Source organism: Ursus maritimus, unplaced genomic scaffold, assembly GCF_017311325.1.
Source record: "Ursus maritimus isolate PB19 unplaced genomic scaffold, ASM1731132v1 scaffold_7, whole genome shotgun sequence".
NCBI lineage: Eukaryota > Metazoa > Chordata > Mammalia > Carnivora > Ursidae > Ursus > Ursus maritimus.
The window spans coordinates 83,722,001-83,746,060 of NW_024426885.1; the positions used below are offsets into that span (position 1 = coordinate 83,722,001).

A 24,060-nucleotide genomic window follows, 5' to 3' on the forward strand; every position below is an offset into this window, starting at 1 on the left:
AGGTAAGTAGTGGCAGTTGACGCTCACTGACCTGCGCAAGAATGAGTGGAAATGAAAATTCCATGCCTGAGTGTCCGTGTTTTCAAACTGGTTAGCAGTGAATCACCATTTCTCTATCATACAAGAGCCTCAGTGAATAAAACAGACCAGAGTTTTATTAAAAGGTTTCGTACTTGAAATTCATAGTATTTATTTCTTAGAACAGAGAACAATGAAGCTATTTTCATGAAGCCCCCAAATTTTAAATTGCAGGTTCTTACAAAGTTGTAGCATGAAATTTATTTTAGTCTGGTTTGAACATAGGTAGTTAACAGATGTTTTTTAAATAAGTCATTTTGCTGTATCCAATTATTTTTTAAATGATCCGAAACTAGAAAGAAAAACTAGAAATCAAACAGCTTTGATTTCAGAGCGAATCCCTGGGGCACCTGGGTGACTCCATCAGTTAAGCATCTGCCTTTGGTTCAGGTCACGATCTCAGGGTCCTGAGATTGAGCCCTGGTAGGGCCCCCTGCTCAGCGGGGAGCCTGCATTTCCCTCTGCCTCATCCCCATTCCTGCCTTGTGCTCTCACTCTGCTATCTCAAATAAATAAATAACATATTTAAAAAAAAAAAGTGACTCACTAACAGTGCCCAGCCGACTGCTTGCATTACTTCTGCACTACTTGTCGTAGACCAGTCATGTGAGAGACACCCCCAAACTTTTTTCTAAGTTCCTAGACTGGAACATCATAATACTTTGTTTTTTAACTCTTTGCTGAGCATGAGACCAGAGCCAGCGCCCAGTCCCTCCCACGACTGTAGCAGTGACACAGGGTTCCGAGGGAGGGGTCCTGCCTGAGGTGACCAGGGATGCTTTTCAGCCAGGCCAGCGTCATCTCCGACAGGCAGGAAGCCAGTGAGTTCCAGTGCCCATATATTTGAATGACACTCTTGAGTTTGTAGTATTTTATTTTATTTTTAAAGGAAAATGTGGGGGCCCCTGGGTGGTGCTGTCGATTAAGCATCTGACTTGATTTCGGTTCAGGTCCTGATCTCAGGGTCGTGAGACTGAGCCCCACTTCAGGCACCATGCTCATCGCGAGTCTGCTTAAGATGCTCTCTCCCTCCCTCCAACCTCCTACCACCTGTGTGCGCCCATGTGTGTACTCTCTCCAAAAAAGAAAAAAAAAGTTATAAAAACATTCACATTAAGCCCTACAGTACTAGATAGAAAACACTTTAAAAAACACTGGTTTGTAGAAGGTTGCTCATATTATAAACGGAGCCCAAATTGTTAAATAAATTGGTATTCCGAGATGAAAGTTGAGTGGACAAACTCATGTGAAGGAACATTTACTTTAAAAAGTCAGAGACTGTCTCAAGTTAGTCATAAGATATAAATACAGCAATACTAGTTTTTTGGGGTTTTTAAAAATCCTCATTCTTCACCTCTTTATCCCTTTCAGGTTCGATTTGCTGCTCTGATTACTGTGTTAGCACTGGCCGAAAAACTAAAGGAGAATTATATTGTTTTGCTACCAGAGTCCATTCCTTTCTTAGCTGAGTTGATGGAAGGTAATTCCTAAACTACTCAGAAATAATTACAGTAAAATTCTGTGAAAATGTGCCCAGTGATAACGGAAATGTGGACAGAAAGCGATGAGCCCTTAGCTCCCATCCTCCGCATCTCCCGCTGCAGGCCCAGGAGGCCGAGTTCCTGTTGTGAGTAGGTGGGGGAGTGCGTTAGGGGACTGCCCTGGGGTCATAGGAAACTTTGTTTATAGTATGTGTGAGGGTAAAAACCGACTACACTAGGGTTTTTCGCCAACCTTGGACATCAATATGATTGAAGATTTCGGTCCGCAGACCTAGGGTCATTGCTGCAGAGCGTTCAGTGCCAATAAGATTGCAGATGAACTGCCTGTTCCTAATGACCAGCATTTGCTCCGTCTCTGCGTGGAGGGGCTCATCGAATCCTCATGGTGGGCTGTAGGCCATCGTCCCTGTTTTCATAAAGGAAGAAGCTAGAGGCTTCACAGGGATTAATTTGATGGAGTGTGACGGGCAGAAGTGGGGTGTGAATCCAGGTTTGTGCCGTTGTGGACGTACGGCACATGTGCCGCCACACAGCCCGATACACAACGGTGCAGGTCTTACTAAGCAGGGCAGATGGAGCCAAGTAGACAAATACTTTTTCATACTAATGGGTCACTCCTTTTCTGAAAGTACGTGCGGCTCGGTTTCTTATGTCCTGGACGAGGTGCATCACCGGGTTTTGGGAAGTTTCGTTAGTGTACCGCTATTCTGGGGGCTCTGTCTCACTCAGCTTCTGGGTCTGAGACCAAGAAGGGGGCATGGAGAGGAGGGCTCCACGATGCTCTCTGCTGCACTGATGTTTCCTTTCCCTCTTTTGACTGAACGGCCAGAGAATGCAAGATCTGAAGTACTAGACAAACGATAATTGAAGCAGAAGATTGCTTCAGTTTTTATTTTTGTTTTTCAGATGAATGTGAAGAAGTAGAACGTCAGTGCCAGAAGACCATTCAGCAACTGGAAGCTATACTGGGAGAGCCGCTCCAGAGCTACTTCTAAAACTTTGGGGTTTTGGTGTTTCTTACTCTGTTCAGAGGTCAGATGTATTTTTCATATTTTTATTTTTGGGTGTTTGGTACCATATTACTTTTGGTACCCTGACACCTCTGCGGACTCCTTTATAAAATTCCCACCTGGTTTGTGCTCCCACAGAAGCCTCTCCGGCCCCCTCCTAGAACTGCAGTAAGAGTAAATGACAGCTGGTATTTGTATACAGACTGCTGTGTGTGTTTAAACATTTGTTAGGACAATGTTTGAACTTCTGATTGAAGTTGTTGCTGTAACGGACGTGTTTACCTCACTTAGACTGTCAAACCTTAACTCTTCCAGAGAGGGAGGTCTTAGTACATGGTATCCATGTCAGAGAGTTCACTCGGTAGCTCCTGAAGAAAAGAACAGTTGCCAGCACTTGGCAGCAGCGCTTCGGACTGGAAAGCTATTTGGAATACTTTCTGTTTTGGGTAGAGGACGCTTCAGCCTTACTTTTTATGTGTTTGGCCACAGGGAATTAGTTCTGGAATGCATTTCCCACTTAGGACTGTGATTGAGGGGAAACTTTAGTCTTTCTTTGCGGGGCCGAGGCAGTGGGCAGTGTAGGCAGATACCACAAATAGAAAAGAAACACTAGGTGGCACAGCTCCTCCAGGACTAGAAGTAATCACGTTTCCACTGGTGGTAATCCAAGAATAACTTGTATGAGAAAGTGTCAGATTTTCTTCAAAGCTTTGAAGTTTTCTAATCTCTGATGTCATGTGAACTAAAGGCTCAAAAAAAATTAAATCTATTTTATTATGCCTTTTAAAAAAAAATTTAAAGCATCTCAGAACTGTCCCATAGAATGTTTAGTTTGAAAGCTTTTGTTCTAATTTAACATAGAAAATTCAGTGCAGAACTGTGACAAAGAAGCAAAAGGCTAAGTTGTAGCTTTAGAGATACGGCTTGCTAGGAATGCACACTCCCGTCTAAGAAATGTCTGATAACAGCTTCTTTTCAAAACACGTTAATATTCTGTCTTCAGTAATACCTCCATGTGAAACAAGAGTAAACATCAAGTATGCTTAGGTGTTAGAGAAAACAACGTATGTGGGCTTCTATTTTTCTCGGAGTGGCCTGCGGTCTCCATGTCTGTTATGCCCTCTGATGTTCTTTATAAAGGAACAAAAGAGCCTGGGGGATTCCTTCTACAACCTTCCCAATGAAAGTTAGGACCCCTCCACCCCCCATGAGCTTGGCAAGATGCAACGTAATAAATTAACAGGAATAGAAGAGAATGAAGTGCCAGAAGCTTCTACACTGCGTAGTTGTAAAAAATCAGATAGCTTAAGTAAGTCTTCTTGCTACATGGGTACAAATAATATCTAACCCAAATCTGTAATGAAAATATTTGTAAATGCTGGCAGCATACTCAGCCCAGCAATTTAACAGGATAAAATGATCAAACTGATTCAGCTTTCCTACCTCCCCACTCCCAAGCCTTTGAAAATTCCTGTAACAAGATCTGACCTGTAAGAATTATACAAAGAACTCCTGCCAACTTGCTTCAAAGAGTAATAGGAAAAATTACAGAAATGCAACACCTTAACCTGCTGATACAGGTTTGATTTTAATCACTTAAAGTAGAACAATGTTTTGATCTCCATGGCTAACGATGAGGGACTGATCTTTAGAAGAGCAGAGGGGCAGGGCTTGTTTGCAGGCAGACAGGCAACAGATCTTTCATGCCACCTCTTTCTACCTCAGTGGTCTCGATATACTGTACCCTCTGATAGTACCTGTTTTATGAACAGTCATGAAATCTAATCTTCACATTGTTTTGTTGAAATCATCTACCTTAAAATAAGACCTTGGACTCACCCTGAATTCAGGTAATCTCAGCATTTACTGGTACAGACATTAGTGGCCTTGAGACTGAAAGTTAATTTAATACCATTGGTTTTGTTTTGCTGTTTTTTGCCTTAATCTTTGTGCTGTGTTCAGATTTCACAGTGTTAATTATTTGGCAATGCTTACAGCTAATAGAGCTAGGTATTTATCATGCTAAAGGAAACTGCCCGATGGAAGGCAACATCAGTCATTTCCATTATGGGATCTGACTGATCTTTGGGTATGGAAGTGATCGCTGAAGAGGTGGTGTAAATTAGTATGTAGGTGACTTCACAGCTGAGTAATTATCTCTAGTTACTTTATGCAATTAATGTCTGCGTAGAAGATTCTGAGTTCCAGAGACCAGGGAACAGAGTGGTATTATGCTCCGCTGTATACTTCTATCCCCAGCTCCTAACACAGTGCTGGCAAAAATAAGTGCTCCATGCACATTAGCTTCTACATCAATAGAAAACTTGCTGAATGTGAAGCAGATTTAAAAAAGAAGAGGCCAGGGTGGGAGAGCAAACACAAAGGCCTGAATAATGACTGTAAGTTGCTGTTGCCTCAACTTTCCTTATTCTGTACTAGACAAAGCCACACTGTGTGGCAAGGACTGAGAACACCTAGTAGGACTTCATGTTATGCAAGCTCATTTTAACTATATATATAGATACAGATATATAGATATATATGTGTGTGTGTGTGTATATACATACATACAGTATAATAATAGATGCATTTTAACAAGGCCAGTGTTACATAAGCCATTTGTATTTCAGTTTTTGTAGCAAGCGTAGCAGCTACCAGCTCCTTACTTCCAGTAAGTGCATATCTCCGTCAATTTCCAGCGTGTCAATAGCGCTCAGCTCTTTAAATCTGTGTTTGTACTCCAGGCTGTGGACACCATTTACCGCAACCTTGAATTCTCTAGTGTCACAATAAATTATCATCTGGAAGGAAAGCACACACATTAGTGGCTCCTCTCAGTGTGCAAGAAACAAAAGTTAAACTAACAGGATATCAAAAAGTAACCCCCTGGGTTTGCTTTATAGGCAGACACGTTCTCCCAGCCTGCTGCTGTTCACTTCTCTAAGACTCTGACGTTAATCTGGTAGTAGCACCTTCTGCCTTGTCGCACTCAGGGAAATGACCAAGTATGCTTGGAGCCTCACACCGTCCCCAGGGCCTGAGGCCTGCCTTCCCTCAGCCCCTTACCTCTGCTGTGCCCTGTCCTGCCCGCTGCTCCTGGCAAAGTGTGCCCCTGCCCCATCCTGCCCATGTTTGGGAACTGCAGTGCTGGAGGAGAACTGCCATACTGACAGGCACAGAGGAGCGGGTCCCAGCTTACAGGCTGGAACCCAAGGGATCTGGGTCATGACTCTTCCACCTTAAACTCTAAGGTCTTAGAAAAGGACACAAAAACTTCAGAAGTTTAGGGCACTCTCTAGGTTTGCACTGCTGTGCGGTGACCCTGACTTCCATCCCAGCTCACCGCATCTTGGCCTCCCTCTGTTTCCCAAAAGCTCAGTATTCTGTGACTCCGTGGAGGAATTAGTATTTTGGCAAAGATTCAATTCAGATTCATGACTGGTGTGAGCCTTTCAGAGTTGTCTTTGCCTAAAACTCGAAACAGCGAAAACCAAAAGAAACTACAGTCCTTTTAAATCACTTTTACACCTAAAACGCGTACTTCTGATAACACATTCCCGATGCCGATCTGGGCACAGTTCCACTTGTTCTCCACTCCCACTAAACGGACCAGTTTGGCATTCTCTCCTGCATGGTGTTCTCTCCCTTATGCCTCTTCCCTCCGTCAAGGCCTCAGCAGAGCAGAGAGGAGCAGCACAGCCCTGCTGCTCGCCCGGCTCCGGCCCCCGCGGGCCAGGCCGAGGCCAAACCTACATCTGCAGAGTCTGTCTATTGTCGTGCTCAGACTAGTGAAAGTGGCTGCGAGGGGAAATTCCATGGATGAAAGAGCGAACTGACAGAAGCAAAGGCTTCAGGGCTACATAGAGAATTGGGGAAAATATCCATAACCTGGGATTCTGTCATCCTCACAACAGGGGTGGAAATCCCAGTTTCAACCAGGTGGAAGGGACCCTCGATAATGTAACGTTTAACGAAATCTCAAAAGAAAACACAAAATACAGCCTCCTGCCCAGAAGGAGCGTGGAGGGGAGTAGCGGGAAGAGTCCATCAGTCACCCGCATGGTACCGGAGCACGTGCGGCGCCACTGCCCTACAGATGGAAGGGAAATGTCTGCAGCCCGGGGAACACGCTACCGCCCAACAAGTACACAACATGCAAAAGAAAGACCCACAATCTACAAGAAAACACGGGACAACAAAATCCCTCAACATCTGATGTTCTAGCACAAATCATAATTTGATAAAAAAATTACAAAACAAAGGTTTTTTAAAACACTAGTAGCTAGAACGAATAAATGAATTTGAAACAATGAGGAACAGAAAATACTGGTTAAAATCAAACTAATGGCATAATAGAATCTGAGAATCTCAATGAAAACCTATTAAAAAGGGGCAGGAGTTTGAAGCAGAGAAAAACCTATCACTACAGAAAATTAAAAACAGTGGTCCAACCACTCATTACCAATGAGGGTAATTACTGTTCCTGAGATAGAAAATTAACAAAATGAAAAAGTGATTATTTAAAAGAATTCTTGTCCTTTTCCATTTTAATACAGAACCAAACTTGGGGCTCGGTTCAAAGAACAAGTTACGTCACTGACTTCCTGTCACCAACCCCAAGGATCCACTTCCTTCTGGAGCAGTCACCTCTGTCTCCTTCCAGTGAGCCCCCCAGTCACCTTTTATACCTGGACTCCTGCCAAGCCAAGAAACCCCTGTGCTGCACTCCCCCCCGCCCCACTTAGAATCATCCCCTCAATCTGGAAAACCCACCTTTAACTTGACCTTCCTACATCCTTCTGAATTCCAAACCAATATCCACACCTCCCAGGGAACCTCCTACGATTAGGTCACATCTGTTACTCCACGTACCAGGAACTTATGAATATATATGCAGGTCCAGTTGCCATCTTCTGTTCGGCCTTGATGTTCCTGCCTTTAACAACTAGTTTTGATGAGTTCTTAAGAACTCCACTCAATGGTGCAGAGCATGTGACAGTTTAAAATATAGAAGCATGACCTAAGTCAGTGACTCTGAATGACCATGTGAGGCAGTGCTTCACCTAAGCTAGTGAGTGAATCTAGCCAACCACCCAGCATCCATGTCCAGGAGACTGTTGTCTGCTCAGCATCCAGAAACACATTTTGGGAAAGGTGGTGTGACCATAATATTCACACATCTGGGGGACTCAGGACCATATGTCTTTAAGTTCTAAGGACCTAAACATCTCTTTCCTTGAATATATACAAACAGGACTAACCTGAAGAAAGGACTGCCACCTAAAGCTATAGATGGCAGGTGACAGAGCAATTTTATGGTTCCTGTGTCTTCATGTTCACTTAAGATTATCCTAAACCTGTTTCTCCTCCCAGAGGCAAGGTTCCTGTTAAAAATCCAATGAACTAATATGGGGCCGTATAGTAAACATTCTGCTGCTAATCATGTGGTGTCCTCCTGGCTGTGCCATTTCTGCCGATCAGAATACTGATTGTATTCTGAATGCTCCTTTTACAACGCAGACTCTGTCCCAAGAAGAGCCGCATGCAATCTCCACATATTAAGCTAGGAACCTACCCCTCCTCCCAGATTCTTTGTCCTGTCCCATAAGATCATCTTACCTCAAAGTACATCCCAGGACTAAATGGGAAACAGGTAATATTTCTCTCTTCTTCTCCCCAGGACTCGTGAAGAAAAGAATTTCTTACAAATGCTTTACTGTTCAGGCGTGGGTTCAAGTGAAGAGCAATATCTTTTGATTTTCCTGATACGAGGTTAACATTAAAGCTTTTGAGAGAATAAAAAAAATTAAGTAGAAGACAGCAGTGCGGTTTCTGCAGTTTTAACAATCCGAACTGAGCTCTGATCACAACTACACAAAACACGTGTGCACACAGACACAGGAATGCAGGTGAAAGTAACATTTCAAATTCGGAGTTAGCATTCCACGGAAGTAAATATGCTCTTTGCAAAATAAAAACCTAAAAAACTGGAACATCAGTGTTGAGGCTACAGATCGGGGTGGGAAGCAACTGAAGGGTTAGAGCAAGTAACCCAGGTGCGAGCTTCAGGCCGCAGGAGGAGGCAGTCCCCTGCAGTACTACTAACATTTACAAGTGTTCTGTTCCTGGAAGTGACTGCCTTCCAGGAAATAGCTCATTTCAAGCTTTCAGAAGTCTGAACGTCTCAGAAAAGGTTCTTAAGCAGAAATTTTACAAGTCACATGACCTCCCGGCTGCCCTGGAGTTCTTTAAGGCACTGGTGGGCTTCTCAGACAAAAACGCCACCTCTCGTCCGGCCACAAAAAGCCTGGCTCAAAACGCTGGCCTTCGGTCCTGATTCTACCCCCAACTAGTTGTTAGCAGTCTGGTTGGCAGCCCGACTCCCCCTGCTCTCCTGTCTCACATGTCCGGTGAGGACCAGGACCCTCGTCCTGCTCCCATCTTGCAAGACTGTCAGGGCTTATTAGTATAAGGCGGGAAGAGATGCATGTGGCAAGTATTCGCGCCAGCCCCGATAACAATGGTACTGACCCCTTGGCAGTTTTATTCACTTCTCCTTTAATGAAGACGGTTCGTCCAGGGCCCATGGGGGAGTTCAACCTCGCAGCGAATGGCAGAGTCTGAAGAGAAAACACAGCACTAGGAAGCCTGCAAAAAGTGACCTCATGGGAAAACTGTCCGAAGACACAGGCCATGTTTAAAGGCCTTGCCCTGCAAGCCCCAGCAGTCAGCACCGCCTGGCTCACGGTGAACACTCACAGCATTTCAGAGGAGGAAACGAGTAAACATGAAGCGGGGCCTGAAATCCCTTGCGTGAGTGAAACACGCTCTGAGAAGGTCGCCTACACTTGGGCTCTGCAGCGTGCTGCACCTTCTGCCTGGGGGCGGGGGGGGCAGCCCAGGTGGGAGCGTTCCAGAAATACGCAGCCCAGAGACTTGATGCCCAGCTGACTCTTCTCCGTTCGGGGTCAGCACAGAAATGCAGAGGGGCTGCTTTGGGCTTCTACTGAGGGTAGAAGTTACACATTATCAGCTAATTAAAACTTAACTGGTTATATAGAATTAAGAAAACTTTTGGCTCTTCAAACCTTTGACAAACAGCTGGTAGGTAGTATTTTGGCGCAAGTAAGAGTATGATTGGCAGTCGAACCTTTGCTCTTGGTGTAGACAGTTCTGGGTACGATTTTAGAAATGTCTCCTCTATTACTAGGCTGTTGGGGAAAGAGTTCTGCAGTAAGGCAGGGAAGGAATGAAGCTGTCTTCTAAGGTTTCAACTGTTCATGTCCTGGGTGATTTTATAAAATGTTCCATGTTATAACCTAGGCAAAAATACTTACAAAATGTGATGTGTCAGACTTCAGTACCTATTGGAAGAGAAACCAAAGTGAAGACATTTGAGAGGGAAAAATTACATTTTATAACATGAGCAGTCAGATCTTATTGGTTACAAGGGCCAGAGCCTGCACTTCCTGACGGTGTGCTGAGGAGTTGTGACGGGCTACTCAGGCTGGGGATACAGGCTTACGGTCTTGGTCACCTGAAACCTGTATCCTCCAGCATAAATAATTTTTCGTAGGACTACACGTGAACTTTGGACATGTTTTACTTGTTCTTTCCAAGGTGCTCCCACCATGCTAAGATATTGTATTCCATCTTTTAGATCACATGTTCCAAGATCACTAAGGCACCACTTTCTCCATTAATAACAAAGACTCGGTGTTTAGACTGTACTTGTTCCTACCAGGGAAAAGATGCATGTGGCAGTTCATGTGCCAATGCACTGTGGTCAGTATTTATAAATACCGTGTGACAGTTCTCTTCAACAGAGGTTTTTTAACATAAGAGTGGTGGGTAGTAGGCAGATACACGGAGAGCTCCAGCATCTGCAAAATTTACAGTGCCTGGGACAGAAGTATATGCCTTAGTTTTCAAATGCTGACTTCCAGCCTATTAATATTAAAAATACTTTTTCACATCAAAAACAATTTTATAAAACTCTGCCTGCCTGCCACCTGATTTACACAACTAAAAGAACATTTTTAAACTGGTAGTTCATTAAAAGATTTAATATTTACATTTTCTTTACTTATCTCTGTCAGTTCCAGAGTAGATGCTTGGGTACTTCTGAAATCCTGAAGATAAGATTAATTTTTAACATCCATCAGAATTCTAAATACAACCTCCCTGACATAGCAAAAAGAATTATAAATAGTACTAAACACGAAAATATGCTTGAAAATTATAATCCAAAAATGTACTTAACATTAGGGTCCTTCCCCCCTATCAGATTGGCAAGCGTTACAGAGACTAAGAATGAGCATCAAGAAGAATGTGAGTGAACGGGCACGGCTGCTGAGACTGTACGTTGTTGGAAAGCTTTTTGGAGGATGAGCTCACCAGCCCTCCAACTAGTATCAGTTGTAACTTAAAATACACATGCCCTTTGACTCAGACTTCCTACTTCTAGGAATCGGTCTTGGAGAAATCCTCCACTGTACTCCAAGGAATTAGCCCCGTTAAAAAGGGTTGGTTTTGTTTTGTAGTTACTATTTTGGGTTTCGCTTTTGTTGTTAGAAGCGTGCTAGATTTAAGATCCTATAGACATTAAAGGCCTGGCCAATACATAGCACACTACTGGTCTGAAAGATTTACTTCCAAGAAATTAATACACTAACGACAGAAACATTTACAGTATTTTTATCTTAGCAGAAGACGTTAAAGATATTTCCTACCGTTTCATCAGAAGACAACGTCGAGGAAGACCCCAGGCTGTGGAAGGGTACTCACCGAGCTGAAGCTATAACCAACTGAGTGGACATTCACTTTGCCATAAATGCCCAGAGTGTCTATCTTCCCTGGGCTAATCCTGTGGGCATAGAGCAGTATATGTTTCCCATTTACAGCCACCTAAATGAACACAGAAGACAGCCCAGCACCCCGGAAAAACAAACAATTAACTACATTTACTAATGTATCCAAATTTAAATCATGTCTACTCGGGTTTAATTTTCTATCTTTTCCCACATGTCTGCACATTACATGTCTGACCAAGCTGAAAGCATCCATGATACTAGCAGTGTTTCTCACTTCCTTTGAGAAATCACCTTGGACTGGACAGATTACACATCTGTGAACATACGTGCACAAGCGTGTGTGTCCCTGTGCACGTACGGGAGACACCGGGCTTCACAGTCCCCCGACGCCCTAGGCCTGTGAGCACCGCGGTTAGCGAGCTGCCCTGCAAGCTTGCCCCCCAGCCGCTGTCCTGGAGGACCACACTCTAAGGAAGGCCACCGTGCACACGGCAGGCGTTCATTAAGTCCTTGCTGAATCTGCTGAATGAGCGGACACCGGCAAGCTACTCGATTAGCTGCGGTTCCGACTGTAAGCAGGAAGAGGCCGTCCCTCCAAGGGCTGCTCTTGTGAAGGGACTGTGAAGTCACTCCTGAGAGTGTGGCAGCACAGGGCCCGCCAGCAGGTGGCTACTCCACGAGGCTCCCTGTCCCTCCCTCCCAAATAGGGGATGTCGGGAAAACAGGCCAAACGCAAACCGGCGTCAGACCTCAAGGAGCTTAAAATCCCACTGGCAGGTAAGGTAAACACAGGAAAAGGCACAAGAGTCCAGGAACGAGTGTTCTAAAGAACACTACAGATACACGTGCTCAGAAGGCCAGGGAAGGAGGGACGAATGGAGTTTGAGAGATTCAGGGGAAGTGTTCTGGTGGGAGCATATCCTGCAGGACAGAAAGGTCCTGCACCAGAGATGGGAAATCTTCACTCTAAGCCAACGGGTCACTCATCTGGGAGGCTCGAGGCTCCACGGGGCTGGTGGGCAAGTGTGCCCGCCCCAAGCCTCGAGAGCCACCTTCCACCTCACACGTACGCGCTAGTACGTGCAGGTATTTACTGCGCACAGGATTTCCAAGAATTCTGCACCTAAAATCTCCTGATCCTAGAGAACTCGTGGCAGGACTTCACTTTGATTCCCCACCCATCTGTCCGTCCTGGGCGCCCCCACGCTTCGAGTCACGGTGCTCACAGTTTACGATCCTGTATTCATACAATGCTGTGCTAATTCAGATCTGAGCTCAGCCATGCTGGCAGAAATAGGATGTAATAAAAAGGTCTGGCTGCCCTGGACCCATATTCCGGATGAAACAGCAGGGGCAGACAGACGTGTGCCCCACCTCACACTTGGGTACCCGCCTGGCCCCTACTTTCGAGCAAAAGGATAAAGCCACTCTTTTTCTCTGGAAATAATGGAAGGGCAAGTTTACGGACATGCAGAGCTGCCCTGGGTGCCACCATTATTCTTCAAAACCTACCTGGAATTTGTCTTTCAACACCATAATCACAATTTCAAAAGATTTTTCTTTTTTGAAAGGCACGTCGTAGGTGATCTCTTCCCACCCCCATTTTTCATTCTTCAGAGTATTGCACACGATGCAGTCGGACCACTTGAAGCGCGGATTGAAATGAAAGGCCACGTCGGCGCGCGGCTTCACGCTGCTCCCGCACTGCAGATCCACCTGGAACCTGCGAGGGCAAGGGGCCACGTGGGCACTCGGAAGGAGGCTGCCGGGGAAGGCCCAGCAAGCACCAAAACCCAGCCTCAGCGACCCGTGACGGATCCTCTGCGTGTCCACCCACGTGGCCTAAACACCTTCTTACAGAATCTTCCTTTCCCCCCTCCGTACAGAGCCCTGAGCTGTGCAGAGTAAGAGCCCACGTTTTCCAGCCCCCCGGCAAACAGGCGTCCTCCAGTGCTGGAGGCTCTGCCAAGGTGGAAATGTTCTGGAAAGCTCCCGGGAATGGCCCTAAGTCAGCTGGCACCTGCCTTTTGTCCACCCCCCTCCCCCGCCCACTCCCCTCAAACCCCACAGGGACCCATCCAGCCACCCACAACATGGTGTAAGGGCTGGATTTCTAGCTGCCGTGAGCCATGAGAAAGAGGGACAGCAGAACCGAGAGCCAGAAGAGGCCTGCTTCTCTAGATTCTACGGAGTTACCTGGAAACATACGGGCTGTCTTCTTCAGACTTGACTTTGGCTTCTTATTGAAACCGCTGTTATCTGGGCATCAGCCACACAGAGCTGGCCCAGCTTGCACTCAGACAGCCTCGTCCACAGTTTGTACCCAAAGCAAGCATCAGACAACATGCCCAGAACGGATCTTAAGCAATGATGCTGTGAGAACGTTTCACTGTAACTAGACCTTGTCCCTGGGAGTCTGACCACAATTCCTGTCATTAACTAGATATCTAATCCTTTATATTCAAACCAGACTTCCTGCAATAAAACACCCAAGTGACCTTTATTTCAGTCATTCACTCCCATCTCAGCACCTGGGCTGGGGCTGCTGATGAAAGCAAAACCAGGCCTCAAAGTATCAGAAACTGTCTCCCCACAAAAAGACCCTTCAGCCGTGTTCCTGCTTCATGAATTGCGATGGCTTTACCTGTCCGAGTCACAGGGGACATGCCCACGTATCACAATCAAAGTTCCAGGCTCCAGCTGCCCAGGAATGGTCCCGACATACGGGAGTACCTAGGAAAAATAATTTTAACAAGTGGATGTTTACGTAAAACAGAAAGACTACATTTTGAAAGGCTGCATGTAAATCTGTTTGGAATCTAGCATTTTCTACGTCACTATTCAAACAAGATAGTGACAGTATCTGAAAAGAGAAAGACACAGCTGAAAGTTCATACGACTTCTTATTTGGCTTGGGGGTTTTGTGAAATAAAATGTCTACTTAATAGGATAATTCTGATAGAAAAAACAACTTGCTGGAAGTCCTGTTCCCCTCCCCCTCCCCTTCCCCCAAAGTTCCACTGATGATCCCAACATGGGACCGAGACCACGCGAGGCCCCAAGCCCATGTTGATGGAGGCAGTGACACTTACTGCCTGTGGAGGGGGCTCCGAACACAGCCCCTCCGCCACACCTGGGAGCCGAGTGTCTAATCTTCCCTGCCAGGCTTCTAGACCCTTGCTGGGAATCAGAGCTGCACGATCTCAGGGATGACTCTGGGTGCCTGTGGTCTCTCACGACACAGCACCGGCCTGGCCTGGCCTGGTCCAGTCTGTAGGCTTAGGTTCCAACAAGTATCCAGGTCCCAGCCTGCCCCTCATCACCTGGAACCCAGCCTTTTTGTCTGGGGCCGAACACACGATCAGATCTTGTCACTCCACTTCCCCAGAGGTGACTCGACTGTCCTCCCTCCACGCCCACACTGGCTGCATCTTCTGCATCACAACCATCGCCCCTTCCATTCAGGGGCATCTGAGCAAACCACGCAGGCCAGACGCCATCAAGCCTTATGCCCAGCTCACCCCAGTTAGGACATGAGTGCTAAAATCTATCCAAGGTAGCTCTGATTGTCAAGAAATAAGACCTAAAACAGGAAAGCATATAAAAGTAGCTACAGATTGGTTGCTCCTAAGCTGAAAACCTCCGGGCAAGCGCCAACCTCTTCCACGGAACCTTCTGCAGACGCCAGGGGCCAGTGGACCCCACCCCGTTCTGACGGGCCTCACAGCACAGGAGACGCTGCCTGGATTGTACGCTGCGCAGGGCAGGCCTAGGACCAAGGTCAGGAACGATCGGTGGTTACGTGGTGAAGGAGTGGGCGCTCACCAGCCCAGAAACCGGTCCCGGCCAGAGCCGCACCCACGCAGAGGAGCAGCAGCTGAGTGGCGGCTCAACCACACGTGTGGCTGCCTTGACCAGGGAGCCAAGCGATGACCAAGAAAAGCAGGAAACGACGGAAGCCAGCTGCCCCTACTGTCGTGAGAGCTGCCGAGAGCAGGTGGGTGGGAGGAGCAGAGCCCATCGCAGCAGCAAACGCCACACATGCGGAGGCTGGCCACAGCCCCACGCCAGAGCCGCTGGGCTCCGCGCAGACCGTGTGGAAGGAATTACACGTCCACACCGATATCTGGGCCACAGCCGAGTCCAGGAACAGCCTCCTCAGGGTAAATCTGTTACTCAACTCAACAGTCTTCGTAACTTCAAATTTTATATACATTCCAAATATATTTATGCAGAATATTTAATGATGCAAAATGTTAGGGGATATAAATATTACGGAGAAAAGAGCCTACAGAACTATACACAGTATGATCTTAACCTTAAGTTAATGATGAACATAAAAAAAAAACACCGTAAAGAAATAAACCAAAAATGTTAACAAGTTTTCTTGAGGAATGGGATCTTAATTTTCTTCATATGTTTATATTTTCCAGATCTCTATCATAAGCATTTATATGTTTAAAACCACAAGTTTTTATTATATATTTAACTTTAGGGTTGGAAAGAGCTTTCTCAGACCAATAATCTATTCCCATCAATGCTAGTAAGTTCTTCACAATTGTCAATAAGTTGTTCCAGTCTGAGAAACAACAGTGCGGAATTTCCGCCACGTGGACTAACGCTTTCCACTTAGGAAAGCACCCCCCGTGGTGTCAGTCACACTCAAGTGATCTGGGTCACGGGAGTCACACGAGATGTCCTGCAGCCCACTCCTTGAACTCTTGACTGTCTGCTCCCCTGAAAAGGAAGAAGGACGCTGTTTCGTAGGCAAACGTCAAGCTTTGATGTTTCATGAATAATTTTAAAAAATTAAAACACAGTTCTGATCGCACTGGAGACAATACTGTAAGCTTAGGCCGTAGCTGGGTTTCGTGTTACCTGCCGAACATCCTAGCTGACCCTCACTGCTCTGCCTGTTTTAGGGTGACTTCTGCGATGTCTGCTGCCACAAAGGTCTCTCCCAAGCGGACTTTGCAACTGAAAGACGTATGAGAGTCCTGTCCGGGAGGAGCCTGTAGTGCACCTGGGATACGCGGCTGTTCAGAGTCACAATCTTCTCCCGTATCCGGAAGACCCTCACTCAGCCTCATCTAGGCTGCAGGGAAGGGCGAGGGACAGGACAAAAGTCCGTCACTCGGGACCGCCAGCTCAGACGGGAAGTTAGAACCAGTGACAAGAAGACGGAATCACTGAGTGTTTGCGCTGCCGGCAGGGTCGGAGGCAGAGCTGGCCCGGGTGGGGCTGGTGGTGCAAAGGGACCATTGTGGTGGGAAGAGTCTTACAGCACGACTTTTGGTGTCGTCTCTGACTCTGTGGTTGCCAAGTGTGGTCCTTCAGTCCTGCTAGAGATTCTGAGAACCACTCAGTATCACTGAATAAATTCCTTTTCTGCTTAGACTGGCTCTGTGGGGGCAACTACGAACATCTTCCCCATCTTCACATACACGGCAGTAAGTAGGTGCCAGATCAGTGCTTCAGAAAAATGTAGGAAGAATTCCAAGTTGCCCAAAGAAAGTTGATGAGGAATGTGATGTGAGCTGCGCGGTTAGGAGGGGGAAGCCAGCTCAGGGAGACATGTCCCTTTACAAAAGCAGAGAGGCAGGAAAAGACAAAACAGGTCTGGCAGACAAGCAGTAAGGGGGCAGTTCAGGACAGAGGGTCAGACTGTAGAATGAGATCATGAAAGCGGGGTTTGGGGGCAACAGTCCAGTGGGACACAGGATGCCGGAGCGCAGGGGGTTCACTGGGAGACTGGCTACTTGCAGGCAGCCGGAGACAAGGATACAAGCCAGGATGATGGCGGTAGACACTGGGGGACACAGGGAGGAAGAGACAGACACAGAACGACTTCAAAGGAAACCATCTATAGGGGCCGCCATCTAAAATGGTAAAACTGGGGAGGAAAGAGATTTCAGAAGGAAGAAGAGTTTAGATTTGAACTCGTCTGGTGTGACGGTTGGGAGAACAGCTAAGGCCACATACACTGATGTAGGGGATTCAGGGCCACACAGTGAGTGAGTGGCAGGACTCATGCTCCAAGTCAGAGCAGAGAGGATTATTATAGGTACCAAGGTAGAGAAGCTGAGACAGGAAGAGCCAGGGGCAAAGGTTTGTAAAATGGCTTGTAAAATGAGGGAGTATGCAGAAAAGAATGAACAAAGCAGACGGGATGGTGAGCCCTGCAAGGCCTCCTGACGAGGTTGGCCCCCTGCTGGGGAGAGCACCACCACCCAGACGGCCATGGGTGGTCTCCTGCACCTAAACTGTTGGTACAAGCCATATGGTTAAGCTAAAAACCTGCTTTCCTGATGGGAGTCTGGAATCCCGGTACGTGCCAGGCGGCAGCGGACCACGTGACCAGCGCCCCATCCACCCCTGGGCAGGGAGTCTCTGCGGAGCTTCCCTGGTGGGCAGCATTTCACATGCACTGTCACAGCGTGTTGCTGCGGGGTTTCAGCACGTCCTGGGGGAGTCACCGGGAGAGGACCCGTGGGACTTTGAAGGTTTCCCCTGGACTGTGCCCCAGGTGCCTTTCCCTTAGTCACATGGCTCCGTATCGTTTCACTGTAATAAAGCACAGCCACGAGCAGGACTCTGTGCCCATGAATCATCACACCTGGGTGTGTGTCGGGGACCTCAAGGCGGGGGATGGGAAGAGAAAGGACAGAAGGATCAGTCAGCTAGACACATCAAGGAGGTCAAGTTCAATATGGGAAGGCTGTCAAAATCCTTAACATGGATAAATAAGGAAGATTTTTAAGAAGATAATGAAGTGGGTATCATGCCCTTTGACCCAGTGATTCCACTTTTACAGATTTACCCTGTAAACTACTGGCACGCATGCATAAGGCCGTACACCAGAGCGTGGGGTCCCACCACAAAAGGGAACAGTCCTTTCCTGGGAACCGGCTGAGTAAGTGATGGTATATGCGTCCAACGGGCCAGTCATGCAGCCACGAAGATGAGCGAGAAGTCCCAAGCGTGCAGACAGCTCCAAAACGCGCTGCGTGGGGAAAGCAGCACACAGGGCAGTGTCTATGCGGGCACACCCCGGAAACACTGCGGGCTCAGTTTCCGGGCACTTCCACAAAGTGAAGACTGCAGTAAAGCTAGTCAGATACATCTTTTGGTTTCCCAGTGCATAAAAAAAGAGGTTTACGTGATACTGCAGTCTATTCAGTGTGCAATGGCATTATACCTAAAGAAGAAAAAAAGTACTTTCCTTAATTTAAAAATATTGGTACAAAATGCGAACCATTGTCTGAGCTTCCAGCAGGTTATAATCACTGATCACTGTTATGATGATAATGAAAAAGTCTGAAGTGTTCCACGAATTTCCAAATTGTGACACAGACATGAAGAGAGCAAATGGTGTTAGGGAAACGGTCCTGACAGACTTGACGCCGGGCGCCCCAGACCCTCACTTCACGAGAAGCACCATGAAACGAGGTTTGTAGTGTGACACACGTGTGAAGAAACAGGACCAATAAAAGTGACACGCACGACACACTCTGGGATACTCACATGTGCTCTTGGGAAGGCTGTACACAAAACCGGGAAGTGTGGTTGCCGCGGGCAGGGAGCCGAGCACCAGCGCGGAAGGAAAATGTACGGGTTACTGTAACCCTTAAATACGGTTTGAGCTTTTAAAAATGATTTACACATACTATCTTTAGATTTTAAAAATAATAAAAAAGGAAAAGCCACTGTGTTTAATAAATGAAATTAAATTTGGAACACAGATTACCTTCAAACTATTGGGGGCTTGGTGGCATGGGAGGAGGTAGAAGTAAACAGCAGAAAGACATGGAAAGAAATGGAAACCCACAGAAGGGAAGCTGACTCGGGGAGGCAGACGTGACGTTGGATAGGAACTCCTCAGTCCTGAAGGGTTGGCGGGGCATCTCAGAGCTTTAGGTAAAAGGCCGGAACTGCTCACATGTCCTGCACATACTCAGAAGGTCTAACGGTGATCAGTAAAGATGCAAAATGAAGAGCAAGACATGATGAGTAAAGACAAAAAGGAAATTAAGAAAGAGTAAAAAAAAAAAAGAAAATCAAGAGGGCAGAGCTGTGGTTAGAGAATCAAGACAGCAGAAGAGACGCTGTCTCAGACAATGGTCAACAAGGGAGAACAAGAAGGACACGAGGCTGGAGGGACCTCGGAGGTTAAGAAAGAGTTTACTGTTTTGTGTTTAAAGATGAAGTGGTAAGGCAGAAAGGGGGTACTCAGAGGGCTAAGGAGAAAAGGATAAAGGTGGAAGCGAGGTTCCCAAGGGGACTGGAAGGATGAGCTTTCCGGCACCAGGTGGAATGAATGTTCACAACCAATTTGATTCATTGCTAAATAACGTCTGAACCAGCTAACACTCAGTCACATATTAAGAACTGTATACACAACACTGAAATAAATTCGGTATGAAAAAGCACACAGGACAGTTACACAGTGTACTGTATTTTTTCCAAGAGGACTTAATACGGATAGAATTTGCCGCCAATGTGGATGGAAGCTTTAGAAACATTAAGAAATAAAAATTAAAAGGTGGTAGTTCTGAGTCTTCATAATGCTTAATAAAGCATACAGTAAAAAGTCAAAAAACACACACATGTCCACACTGCTTAAGCTCTTCTCCCGTTTGCAGCTAGCTGCCCTTCCCATGTTCAAAAGACAATGGGGAAAAAGCAGAGGCTGCAAATAACTTTGATGTTTTAAGTCAATCGATGAGGATATGTACAAGCTAGACTTAAAAAGAATTATTTTCTTGCATTACAGTTATTTTGTTAGTGACCAGTTCAAAAAACTGAAGAAGAGCTTAGCAGTGTGCACACGTGGTGCTATGAATATTTATTAAATTTAAAGATGGAGCACAATGTCATTTTTTTACAAGATTTATTTATATTAGACAGAGAGAGAAAGATGCAGGGGGTGGGCAGGAGAGGGAGAGAGAGAATCTCCAGCAGACTCCCTGCTGAGCACGGAGCCGGACGCCGGGCTCCATCTCATGACCCTGAGATCACGACCTGAGCTGAAATCAAGAGAAGGACACAACCGGCTGAGCCACCCAGGTGCCCCAGCAAAATGTCATCTTTGCTATTTGGTTCAATCTTTCTACCTCTACCCTTTTTGGCTTGTGAAAACAGACTAGAAAACAGAAAAACAAAAAAAGCGCTATTTGCCAAAAACATTTACTTCGGAAGAACGTGTCACCACGAACTATTCTCACAACAGCAGCGAGGCCATGCGGGAGGCGTGGCTGCGCTTCCGGCCCTGGAGCAGCCCTTTGGCGGGAAATGAACTTCCATGTTCTCTTGCTTCGACCCTGTCGCTGCACGTGCTAACCCCAGAAATGACAGGACTCGTCAGCATGCTTGGATCAAGACGCACAGGGATTTCAATCTAAACGATTACTTTCTAAATCGCATTCGGATAAGGCACCTTTGTGCAAGACGGGCAGAATGGAGGAGCGTCACCTCACCAGCCCTTCCGCCTCCTGCGGGAGCCAGGACTGGATGTCAGGCACCCAGGTGGGCAGCCGGTTTGTTTTTTAATCTTTGGAGAAAGTCCATCTACGACCTTGAGCTATTGTTGCTGTTGTTTTTTAAGTAGGCTCCACACCCAACGTGGAGCCCAATGAACTCATGACCCCGAGATGAAGACCTGAGCTGAGATCAAGAATGGGATGCTTAACCGACTGAGCCACCCGGGCACCCCCAACCTTGAGATGTTTTTAACTCTAGGGTAGAGAAAATCCTTTTGACTGTCTCGCTGACTTCAAACTCGGTCTTCCTTTTTAAAGGAAGCCTACTACCCAACGCTGTTTCTTCCAAAGTGGAATTTGCCTGATGTGGTGGTTGACCCTCACTCTGCACAATGGCATCAAAACCCAGGTAAAAAAGAGTTCCAACTAGAAAGGAAGTAACAGAAAAAGGGCACCATGAACACTAATGGGACTGGTGTGGGGCCCTGCTTCTAGGACTCGCACCCTCTCTCTTGCCCACCAGCAGGGGGCGGGGGGGAGTTACCAAAAAAAAAAAAAAAAAAAAAAGCAGCAACTCTACGTCAGACCTAAATTCAGGGTTTAGCTTCAGATATGCGGAAACCAGACATTTCTAAAGATTCTCATCACCACCGAAAACTAAAACAAGTTCTTTACTTCCCAGGATGTACACTGAAAGTTCCAGCAACTGCAGTCACTGGGGCTCTTGGACCACAAGACCCTAATTCCTTCCTTTCTCCATCTTGCCCCTGGCTTTTGACCTTTCCCCACCCAAGGACGAAGCAGTATTCGAAAGGCAGAGGGAAAACCTGAGGGAAACGCTGAGACATTTATTTCTCATGAACAGGGTCTAATCAAAAAAGAGCAACAAATCCATTTTCCTTTGAAAATTATGTCTTGTGGTTATCTTCCCAGCACCCCCAAAGTTGGCTTCCCTCCACCGTACCCCGTGTTCTCCACTCCGAACACACTCTCACCACCCTGTATTATCACTGTGGCTTCGTCCTCCACTGGACTGAGCTCCAAGGGCTGTATCACCACAGTCCCTACCACAGTCCCTTTCCATATGTTCACTGAATTTGATCGTCTCTCCTCCTCGGCAATGGATAATCACTACCCAATTGGATTTGCGCTAAACCCTGCCACAGATAACAAGTGATGCTATAGAGTCAGTTACCGGGTTATAGATGATATTCTGCAGGTTTGCTAAGGACAACATCACGCTCTTCCACCNNATTGTTGATTGAGGTCTCTCTATGTAGGATCTAAGATTTTAAGCACGTTTCATTTAAAGGCTTCCCAGATTGAAACTGATGCTCTTGCCCTGTGTAAAATTAGAACAGAGGGGAGGAAAAATTAGCATGCATCACTTTTCTTCATCCTAACTTTTCAATTTAAATTACAAATTATCTTGCTTATATTTACCAAATAATAGGATGCTATTACAATCAAAGATCTGACCCCCTTCTTTCATTGTGTACTTGTGCACTAAGTGATTCTGGATTATCAGTGCAGGACATAGTGACTGAAAATATACATCAGTAGAGAAGAGGGTTCAAAATGGCCACATAGGAAGCCCCTGAGCTCACCTCCTCCTACAACTACATGTGGAATATACCTCCTTTTAAAAGGGGACCTGGACATTCGATGAGCAGGGCCTCCACAACAAGACGCAGCACAAGACAGGCAGAAGGGGCAGAAATACAGTCTCGCTGATGGAAAACCCACATCCAGACATGGTACTGCAGAGTCCACACAGATCTCAAAGGTATGGAAAATTCCCCAGAGGAGTGAGATTCAAGCTCACATCAGGCCTTACATCCTGCACAGGTGAGATGGCCCCAAAACAACTGACTTTCAAAACCAACAGGGAATCACCCATTAAAAACTACAGAACTGTAGGGAAAGGAAAACCCATTCTTAAAGGGCCCGTGTGCAGACTCACTCGACCCAGAAACCAGCACAAAAATACCAGACAAAAAGCACAGAGACAAGAGGTGAAGGAGACCCCTATTAACCTTGGAGCATCTGCTGGAGAGGGGACAGCTGGGTCCTCCCAGGGGACTGAAACACCAGCGCCAGCCGTTTTTGCTGTCTCACTCTGTCATGCTGATGTGCCCTCTAGACTGCTAATGTCAGGGGGTGCACATTGCTGAGAGCCCCATGCAACCTTGCGCCTCTGCATGGCCTTGCAGCCATCGGGGCGATAACCCTGCCCACCAGAGCAACAGGAGCAGGTGCAGCCGGTGCGACAGCCCGCAGGCGGGGGACAGCCCCTCCCAGCAGCACGCCCACAGTCGCAGCGCTGCCACAACAGGAGGGCGCATGCCGCCTACGCCGGGCAGGGAGAGCCCTGGAGCAAAGTCTACGGTGGCCAGGGGGCGCTGTGTTTCTGTGCCCCACAGGACATCTACATAAAGCCACTCCTTCAGGACCAGGAGACACAGTGAACTACCTCATACACTGAAACACAGAGTTAGGCAACATGAGGAGACAGGAAAGTACGTTGCAAACAAAAGAACAACAACAAAGAATAAACAAAAAAGAAAGAAAAAAAAGAACAAGACAAAACTTCAGAAAAAGAACAAAACAGAGAGAAGCAATCTGCTCAATAAGGAGTTCAAAGCAATGATCAAAAAGGCGCTCACCGAACTAGGGAGAAGAAATGAGTGAGCACAGCGAGAACTTCAACAGACAGAAAATATAGGAAAGCACCGATCACAGCTGAAGACTATAACGGCAGAAATGAAAAATATGCTAGAGGCAATCAACAGCAGATTAGATACAGAAGAATGGATCAGAGATCTGGAAGACAGGGAAGTAGAAATCTTCCAAAATGAGCAGAAAAAAAAAAAAAGAATTTTAAGTACGATAGCATAAGGGACCTCTAGGACAACATCAAGTGTACTAACATTCACATTATAGGGGTCCCAGAAAAAGAAGAGTGAATGAAGGCAAAAAATTTTTAAAGAAATAATAGCTGAAAACTTCCCAAATCTGGGGAAGGGAACAGACATCCAGGTCCAGAAGCACAGAGAGTCCCCCCAAAATGAACCTGGATAAATCCACATGAAGTCATGTTACAATTAAAAGGTTAAAAATAAAGTGAGAATCTTAAAAGCAGCAAGGGGGGGGGGGAGGGAACAGCCCCCCCCCCCCC

The 24,060-nt window shown here is 46.5% G+C and overlaps 2 protein-coding genes across 2 annotated transcripts in view; one reads left to right on the forward strand and one right to left on the reverse strand.

The window, feature by feature from the left end:
• HEATR1 (HEAT repeat containing 1) overlaps positions 1-2,787 on the forward strand; it is a 52,344-nt gene extending 49,557 nt beyond the window's left edge. The window contains exons 44-45 of the mRNA XM_008689637.2: positions 1,450-1,558; positions 2,487-2,787. Of these exons, the coding sequence (XP_008687859.2) occupies positions 1,450-1,558; positions 2,487-2,575 (198 nt within the window). The 3' untranslated portion in view covers positions 2,576-2,787. The remainder of the gene's footprint in view (positions 1-1,449; positions 1,559-2,486) is intronic.
• Positions 2,788-3,345: 558 nt separating this feature from the next.
• On the reverse strand, positions 3,346-22,125 carry LGALS8 (galectin 8; the record flags this gene model as incomplete). The annotated part of the gene is given in 9 exon segments (XM_008689638.2): positions 3,346-5,391; positions 8,210-8,375; positions 9,122-9,210; positions 9,928-9,954; positions 10,666-10,722; positions 11,378-11,497; positions 12,916-13,126; positions 14,048-14,136; positions 22,078-22,125. Coding segments are annotated over 9 exon segments (951 nt in total). The 3' UTR covers positions 3,346-5,241.
• Between the last annotated feature and the right edge of the window lie 1,935 nt (positions 22,126-24,060).